Source organism: Eleginops maclovinus, chromosome 13 (assembly GCF_036324505.1).
Source record: "Eleginops maclovinus isolate JMC-PN-2008 ecotype Puerto Natales chromosome 13, JC_Emac_rtc_rv5, whole genome shotgun sequence".
Lineage (NCBI taxonomy): Eukaryota > Metazoa > Chordata > Actinopteri > Perciformes > Eleginopidae > Eleginops > Eleginops maclovinus.
Window position 1 is genome coordinate 5,610,907 of NC_086361.1, and position 9,395 is coordinate 5,620,301.

A 9,395-nucleotide genomic window follows, 5' to 3' on the forward strand; every position below is an offset into this window, starting at 1 on the left:
ATGTTCCTTTTGTGTTTCTTTGCATTTCCTCTATGTATCGATTAAAACATTTCTCTTGCACATTATTATTCTTGCAGGCACGTTTTAAAGGTGTGCCCATTATAAATATAAGGAACCAGAAGATACTGGCCAAACTAGTTGGAGAAGTGCATACAGGCGCACATTTAAAGCAACAGTACAAACATTCATTAAACTTAGGCAGGAGGAGGTCATAGGAAAGGCGTTTTCCAAAGATCATTTAGTATCTGAAGTAGCAGGAAGCGAAGGAGCAGATCAATAAAGAAGGGCAAGAGACAAAACACATCCACCTCCTCCATTTTGCCTTGCAACCAGGTGAGTAGAAAGGCTGGAATATCTTTGAATTTGATGTGAACCGATTCCATTACACTTTTGTGTGTGTTTTTAAAAGAAGTCATAACTCTTAAAATACCACCAAAAACCTGATACATAGAAAAGACTGTTGGCAATTGGGTGCTGATCAAATGGTTTGGATTACATTTATTTCCCAGCCACTGATTTCTTTTCAGATTAGGATTTTAAACAAAACACATGATCAGTTCATTTCACATGGTGCATTGTTATGGATTAAACTAAAAGCATAGAAAACATGAGTCATATTTGGTCAACCTCAAATATTATTTTGGTACAATAAGGAGGTCTACTCAGTTTTTTTAAATTATTTGAATTTGACTTATTACTTTACTCATTGTACTGTTCTTTGATTTTATTTAAACAGGAAAGTCTCGCTGAAATTAAAAAGAGAGTCCTGACCAAGATGGACAGCAGCACAGTTAAATAGTTATTTCCATTTAAATACGCTTCTTTTACTACTAACAATTTGAATAAAGGAAATTATGTACTTGTATGAAGTATTTTATAGTGTGGTATTGCCAGTATTCTCTGGTGTTTTTTGCAGGATAAATTGGATCATTTTCTGAATTTTAGTAACAACAGCTAACTGTTTTTGAATAACCTGTAGAGTCTTACGGATCTCAATGGTGGTCCCACTGAGCTTACTTTATTTTCTAGTTGAATTTGAAACTGGAATATTACATTTAAAGTCAATATAACTGACTGTCATATTGTTTAAAGCCAGAACATCAACATGGGAAAGGAAAAGATTCACATCAACATCGTGGTTATTGGCCATGTTGACTCCGGCAAGTCCACCACCACCGGTCATCTGATCTACAAGTGTGGAGGAATCGACAAGAGAACCATTGAGAAGTTCGAGAAGGAAGCCGCTGAGGTTGGTTTTTATTAATCTGAATACATTTCAAGCCCAAACTGACATGAGACAGGTGTGGGAAAACTGGTGTGGTGAATGTAACTGCTCCCTAACTTTACCTTGTTACAACTGCCATCTACTGTTGAAATACGTGGACAATCTTTACCAAGTCCTCCTCTAGCAAATATTCTTGTTAAAGGTGCAATGTGTAGTTCTGAGACCAATGCTCTAAGAAATACGGGGTAGCATTTCACCTCTACTACTGAATTCATGCAAATTCACATTCATTTTTGACAAAAAGCTTGATATCAACTGACAATTGAAGAATATTCACATTTCCTCTAAAGTGCTAAATATCTTGGAGCAGGCAAAATGAATACTTCCACTATGTGGCTTTGCCCTCTACTTTTTAACCTATCTGTTTTAACATACCCTGGCACTTGTTTGGTGGTTGTACGCTCTGTGTAAAGTTAGTTGTTTATGGGTTTATTGCACTCTATCCAGAGTAAAAGTTCCACACTCTAGTCCATCTGAAGTGTGGCAACTAGAGCAGTCAACATGGGGAGCAGTCGGCACACGTGGCAACACCTCGCAGACCGAGCCCCAGTCAGCAGCCACTAAATCTAATTCACAAGACAAACTATAAATACAGACACAGACCATAGATTTATATTTGACAAGCCAGTCAGGGCTGCGGTACTGAGGGCAAACTGGACCTATGGTGACTTACTATCATATCCAGAGGGACAAGTGGTATTACAAGACAGGATGGGCTGAGGCTAGTTAGTTAGCACGCAAAAAAATATGTTTCCAAAAACTGGATTTGCATATGTTTCTGTTTATTAATTTATTTTCGTTAAACCTCATTCCTGGTTCACCTCACATTTTGTTTCTCCGATGTCCTTCATTCTCTTTGTTTTAACCACAATAGATGGGCAAGGGCTCCTTCAAGTACGCCTGGGTTTTGGACAAACTGAAGGCAGAGCGTGAGCGTGGTATCACCATTGACATCGCTCTGTGGAAGTTTGAGACCGCCAAGTACTACGTGACCATCATTGATGCCCCTGGACACAGGGATTTCATCAAGAACATGATCACTGGTACCTCTCAGGTGAAGACACACTTTTTAACATGCTCTTTATTAACTCTTACTTTCAGGATGTCATTTTTCTATCAGACCAACAGTACGTCAAACATTATTTTGGAGTGGTAGTAGCATCTATATATACAGTCTATGGGTAGTAGTTCCTAAAATCCTGTTTTGTAAAAAAAGAAAGAAAAAAAAAACGTACTTTAGTTAAGTTTAATTGCAGTTCCCAGATTGTTAGGGCATACAGAATCAAATACAGTTTTACCTTATAGCGTGAGCAACATTGAGAAAAATGAGTGGGTGTAGAGGTGTGAATGTATGTATACATACATATATGTATACATATGTATATCTCTTTTTTAATATATATTTGTATTTTTTGTGGGAAACAGTAATCAAAACGCCCTGTCTGTACACACAAACTGAAAGATTGCCAATAAAGTTGACTTTGACTTTGTCATATTTGCAATTCTGATGTACTCGTCTGAAAGTAAAACCAATTTAAAATTAGTTTTTGTTTAAATGCCTAAAATATATATATATTATATACTTAAACTACGTTAATGGAAACCCCACCTGCGAATATGTAGCTTTTGAAGGCGGTTGCTTTTAAGTGGGTAAATAATCTGAAGTGTAGATAAGTGTTGGAGAAATTCATGCCACTGAGGTTTAGCTTTTGACTTCTGGCTATTGCATTAAAGCTTAAAAAACCGTAAAATGGATATTATTATGTGGGGATTATCTTGCTGAACAAAATGTGTAAGTGTTGTTAACATTTACTGAGCAAAGATTCCCAATGGAAAAAGGCCATTGGCTTTTTAAGAAGGGAACCAGTGCAATGCATTTCCCGGTTACCTTACATAAACACATCATCCCTACACCACTCTATAACTTTATAAATTTCCCCCTCTACTGTGTCTTTTGAAATGTAGTTGATTTGACATTTTGAAAATGGAGATAATTATGTTGGAGCCATTGAATGGGCATTTGTTCGGAAAATACACACAAAACCATCGATTTGGCATAAACATAGCATTCAAACATGTAGAAATAAAGAACATTTCTCCCTCTTTAGGCCGACTGTGCTGTGCTGATCGTTGCTGCCGGTGTTGGTGAGTTTGAGGCCGGTATCTCCAAGAACGGTCAGACCCGTGAGCACGCCCTGCTGGCCTACACCCTCGGTGTGAAGCAGCTCATCGTAGGAGTCAACAAGATGGACTCCACCGAGCCCCCTTACAGCCAGGCCCGTTATGAAGAAATCACCAAGGAAGTGAGCACTTACATCAAGAAGATCGGCTACAACCCCGCAACTGTTGCCTTTGTCCCCATCTCTGGATGGCACGGAGACAACATGCTGGAGGCCAGTGAGAAGGTGAGACATGTAACCTTATTATGCTCAACTTGTGTACAGGGTGGTTTAGACTTGGACTTATATCTTTCTTTGAATCTGTCTACAGATGGGATGGTTCAAGGGATGGAAGGTTGAGCGTAAGGAGAGTAATGCCAGTGGAACCACTTTGCTGGAGGCTCTCGATGCCATCCTGCCCCCGTCCCGCCCCACCAACAAGCCCCTCCGTCTGCCCCTGCAGGATGTCTACAAAATTGGCGGTAACTTGCTCGTACAAATTCCCTTGTATGAACTGTAATCTGAAGTTCCTGCAGCTCAAACTTTAGAGCCGCAAAAGATTACAATTACAGTTGACACTTCTATGAATCTTCTCCTTATTAATGGATTACTTTCTATTGTTGCAATGTGGAAGGAAAGATGTTTGGCTTTCCTCTCCCTGCCATGAGCTCCCTGCTCACCCAACAGCAAAGGTCCTCAGGGTTTATTATCCACAGTCTGACAAGCACCATCAAGACTATAACAGGAGGTTAGCAGGGTGCTCCTGACGACAGTCAGAAATTGGCCAAGTTATCCTTAAAGACTGTTTTTCATTGAACAGAGGAGCATATTAAAACTTGTTCTGCTCTCCCAGGTATTGGAACTGTGCCTGTGGGCCGAGTAGAGACCGGTCTCCTGAAGCCTGGCATGATCGTCATTTTTGCTCCTGCTATGCTCACCACTGAAGTAAAGTCTGTGGAGATGCACCACGAGTCTCTGACTGAGGCTATGCCCGGTGACAACGTCGGTTTCAACATCAAGAACGTGTCCGTTAAGGAAATCCGTCGTGGATTCGTGGCTGGAGACAGCAAGAACAACCCACCCAAGGGAGCTGACAACTTCAACGCCCAGGTTAGTATTTAACTTAGATGGCAAAATATCATTTTTGTTTTCCTCTTTTAATTAGCATTTTGGCCGAGTTCTAATGAAAATGTTTCCTCAGGTCATCATCCTGAACCACCCTGGCCAAATAGGCGCAGGTTATGCACCTGTGCTGGATTGCCACACTGCTCACATTGCCTGCAAGTTCACCGAGCTCATCGAAAAGATCGATCGTCGTTCTGGCAAGAAGCTTGAGGATAGCCCCAAGTTTGTCAAGTCAGGAGACGCCGCTATTATCAATTTGCGCCCACAGAAGCCCATGGTTGTGGAGCCCTTCTCCAGCTACCCTCCCCTCGGTATGTATTTGGAAGTCTATTGTTTGCAAATTGAGAAATACTTATAAAGAACAATGTGGTCAGGTGCACAATGCAATCACTAATGTTGACCCTCCTGTATTCCAGGTCGTTTCGCCGTCCGTGACATGAGACAGACAGTGGCTGTCGGTGTCATCAAGGCTGTTGAGACCAAGGAAGCATCCGGAAAGACAACCAAGGCTGCAGAGAAGGCCATTAAGAAGAAATGAATGGTCGTGCAGGACATCCAGCAACAAGAAGTGTGCCGGCAGCAGCGGGCCATTCCCTTCCCCCTGCCATGCCCTCACCCTAGATCATCTTCTCTGTGGCAGATCTCGTTACTCAAGGACTGGCTTATGCTGATTAAAACCCATCGCAAAAGTTTTCGCAGGAAAAGAGCTACATGGCATTGTCACTTACCTGAATCACATGACGGTGCCTCTTCTCAGTTAAGTTTAAGTTGGAAATGTTGTTCAAATGCCACAAATTTAATTGGAAAGAAAGCAGCTGGTAACTAATAAAATAAATGTCTTTGGAAAAATTGAAAAATTGGCTTGTCTATCCTTATTACATTCAAGCTGTCACTGACAAGTCTCTGTCTGTGGTGCAGCTGTTTTTGACCATGCTATCCGTGTCCAGTGATGCACTTGCCATCCAATCGCCTCAGTAGGAATTATGCCGTTATGAAGAAATCACAAAGGAAGTGAGCACTTACATCAAGAAGATCGGCTACAACCCCGCAACTGTTGCCTTTGTCCCCACCTCTGGATGGCACAGAGAGAACATGCTGGAGGCCAGTGAGAAGGTGAGACATGTAACCTTATTATGCTCAACTTGTGTACAGGGTGGTTTAGACTTGGACTTATATCTTTCTTTGAATCTGTCTACAGATGGGATGGTTCAAGGGATGGAAGGTTAAGCGTAAGGAGGGTATGCCAGTGGAACAACTCTGCTGGAGGCTCTGGATGGCATCGTGCCACCGTCCCGCCCCACCGACAGGCCCCTCCGTCTTCCCCTGCAGGACGTCTACAAAATTGGTGGTAACTTTGGACTATCAGATTTCTTACCTACTTTTATTGCTCGTACAAATTCCCTTGTATGAACTGTAATCTGAAGTTCCTGCAGCTCAAACTTTAGAGCCGCAAAAGATTACAATTACAGTTGACACTTCTATGAATCTTCTCCTTATTAATGGATTACTTTCTATTGTTGCAATGTGGAAGGAAAGATGTTTGGCTTTCCTCTCCCTTCCCAGAGCTTCCTGCTCACCCAACAGCAAAGGTCCTCAGGGTTTATTATCCACAGTCTGACAAGCACCATCAAGACTATAACAGGAGGTTAGCAGGGAGCTCCTGACAACAGTAACCCGGAGGAAAGCCAAACACCATTCATTAGTATATACTGCCTACCGTACATTGTAACTATAGAAATCCGGGTCAGAAATTGGCCAAGTAATCTTCAAAGATTATTTTTTATTGAACAGAGGAGCATATTAAAACTCTTTCTGCTCTCCCAGGTTTTGGAACTGTGCCCGTTGGCCGATTTGGGACCGGTATGCCGAAGCCTGGTACGATCGACACCTTTGCTCCTGCCAACATTACCACTGAGGTGAAGTCGGAGATGCACCACGAATCTCTAACTGAAGCTCTACCCAGTGACAACGTCGGGTTTAATATCAAGAACGTGTCCCTTAAAAAGATCTGCCGTGGAAACGTGGCAGCAAGAACGATCCACCAAAGCCAGCGGAAAGCTTCCTTGCCCAGGTGAGTCTGAACAAATGAAATGAAAGGGATATAAAGATGCCTGAAATATGACTTTTCCTTCTTAATGACAAAGTGAAACTGTGTTTTCCACAAACTGAAAAGGACTGAATGTACAGTATATCTCAATGTAAATGTTTTTCTTCAATGCTAATCCCGAAAAATTCGAGATTCAGCCACGCCACCCTGCAAAGGTTCAAATTAATATTATTTCCTTGGTTATTAGTTTTCTTTTTAAAACATACATTTTAAAATCCCTTCAACAGTTTTAAAAGCTAGGTTAAAAAGCTAAACACCCTCTGCACTTACCCACATATCTTCCATTCATTGGTCAAAATGTCAGGTGTCTACTGTTAACTATACTTTAAACCCCTAAATATATTGATTAATGTAGCAAGGTATTTTTCAAATAGTCAATTCATAATGACTTTAAAGAGATACATGATTGATTTCAGTTCAGATAAACGCAAACATTGGTTGACCTCTGCCGGCCATTAGCAGGAAATGCAATGGTGATCATCTCAGGCTCAAAGAGAGACCTCTCATCATCATTTCTAAATGCACATAAAGATTATTATTTCAGGTCATCATCCTGAACCATCCCGGACAGATAGGCGCAGGTCCCTGTGCTGGATTGCCACACAGCTCAGATTGCCTGTAAATTTGGCAAGCTCATCGAGAAGGTCGACCGTCGCTCTGGCAAGAAGCTTGAGGATGGCCCCAACTTTGTCAAGTCAGGAGACGCCGCTATTGTCAAAATGGTCCCACAGAAGCCCATGGTGGTAGATACTTTCAGCAACTATCCTCCACTGGGTGAGTAGGCTTTTCATACCACTGCCAGATTTTGTGTTGTTTGTGTTGAACACAAAATCTTGTTGAGGCAGAAGGTTAATATAAAGGGTTAGACAAAGTTTTTAGTGCCCAGCTATCCATATCTGAGAGCAAAGCCGACAAGCATTCTGCACGTCTAGATTAAAATCAATGGATCCAGATATGCAAAAAACGCTTTTTGTGTAAAACACCTTATTCATTATGCCACATGTTTTCATTTAGATTCTGTCATGAAATAAAATGAGCACAAAAAGCTCTTCTTTTGGTTAATATTAATGTCAACAACATATTTTCAACCTTGGTGCCTCGGACTCCTATGTTTTATGTTTTCTCTTTCTTTCTCTTGCTCTCAGGTCGCTTTGCTGTGCGTGACATGAGGCAGACAGAGGCTGTCGGTGTCATTAAAAAAGTTGAGAAAAAAGATCATTGCAGTGGAAAAGTGACCAAGGCTGAAACTAAGGCTGAAAAGAAGAAATTAATTCTCATGAACGACATGAACCGTTTTGCTTTTAAGTAAAACCATTAGAAGAATTAAGTTGAAAGCAAAATAATAAAAATATGAAACATTCCAAATGAACATGTTTATTTTCTTGTTCCACAACTTCTAAATATCGCACTTTGAATGTAACGATGACCCAAGTGGTTTATGAGTTAGATCTTTTTGTCATATGTCCACAAAAATGAAATTCTTCACCTACACTGCAAACCCTAACCCTTCTCCACTGCTTTTTTTTGCTTTTTTCTTTAGCCAGGTCATGAAGAGCCTTTAAATTACTCAATAAGATATTTAAATAATTCAAAATAAAGGCTAAGGTGAAAACAGCTTAAACAGGTGTTATGTGATGTACGTCCAGCTTCTGGATAAAAGCATAGCTATTGAGTTCTGTAGTCGTTTCAAAGTTACTTTGATTAACACAAGAGGCTGTAACAATATGCAGGGTAACTTACTGTTGGTAGTGTTATGCAGATGATATCATTCTCCTTATTTGCAATTAATTTCCTCCCTCCCTCAGAATCTACAGTTTATTAATCAACACTTAATGTGTAATCTCAGTGTCAGCAAGAGTGAAAATTCCCAATATTAATGATCGAGATCTTCCATCCTTTGTATCTTTATTTTAGAAGAACCAGATAATTTCGAATACCCAGGGGTTAAAATCTCTAAGGATACCCAATAACAGTTGCATAAACCTAGTTTTAAGAATAACTTTTGCCTTCTTATCTTAGATTGACTAAATTCATTATTTTGAGAGAGTAAAGTTAGCCAGATCCACTGGCTTTAGGTGATATTTGATGCAGTGGAACAATCTGCAAACTATTCAAGCTGTTGTTTGTTTATCACTTTCAGATTACGTATGCAACTATTTATGCTTGACGTGAGGCTAAATACTTTAAATGTTTTTAAGGGGGATCGGGTACATACATTTGTGTTTTCCACAGGAGCAATTACAGCCGCTTTGGTGATCCCCTTTTCCTCATGCACCACCATCAGGTCAAAGGGTCAGTGTCTCACTGAGATCTTGTATGTAGATATATTTTTTCGAGCAATATCTTTAAAATAACAAAAACAAGAAGAACATATCTTATCACATGTTTGTTTTTGTTTAAGGCTTTTTTTTAATTTCAACACAACTTCCTTAAGAAATGATCTGAACTAACAGAGCCCACCTTAGGTTGACTCCAACAGCAAAGATCCATATGATATATTCTTACTTTCTTCTGCAAAGATTTATTATTTTTTGTGATCTATTTGTGAACATTTCATTAAGATGTTTATGGCAAACTAGTTATTTAATTATGAACCGCTACATGGCCCGAATAATTTAAAGAAAAAAAGTGTTACGTGTCCAAACAGGAAGTAAAGAATAGGATAATGGTCATGGGTGAAACTATAGCTGCACCACTATTAGCATTTGAAGTCAAACGT

General features: G+C 40.2%; 1 protein-coding gene and 1 pseudogene across 1 annotated transcript; both read left to right on the forward strand.

The window, feature by feature from the left end:
- Positions 1–147: 147 nt before the first annotated feature.
- Positions 148–5,426, forward strand: LOC134874565 (elongation factor 1-alpha-like). The gene is made up of 8 exons (XM_063898614.1): positions 148–333; positions 1,093–1,249; positions 2,160–2,339; positions 3,394–3,690; positions 3,776–3,926; positions 4,298–4,554; positions 4,646–4,880; positions 4,986–5,426. The coding sequence occupies exons 2-8, from the start codon at positions 1,106–1,108 to the stop codon at positions 5,105–5,107; spliced, it is 1,386 nt and encodes a 461-aa protein (XP_063754684.1). The 5' UTR covers positions 148–333; positions 1,093–1,105; the 3' UTR covers positions 5,108–5,426.
- On the forward strand, positions 5,307–8,025 carry LOC134875233 (elongation factor 1-alpha-like; annotated as a pseudogene).
- The last annotated feature ends 1,370 nt before the right edge of the window (positions 8,026–9,395 follow it).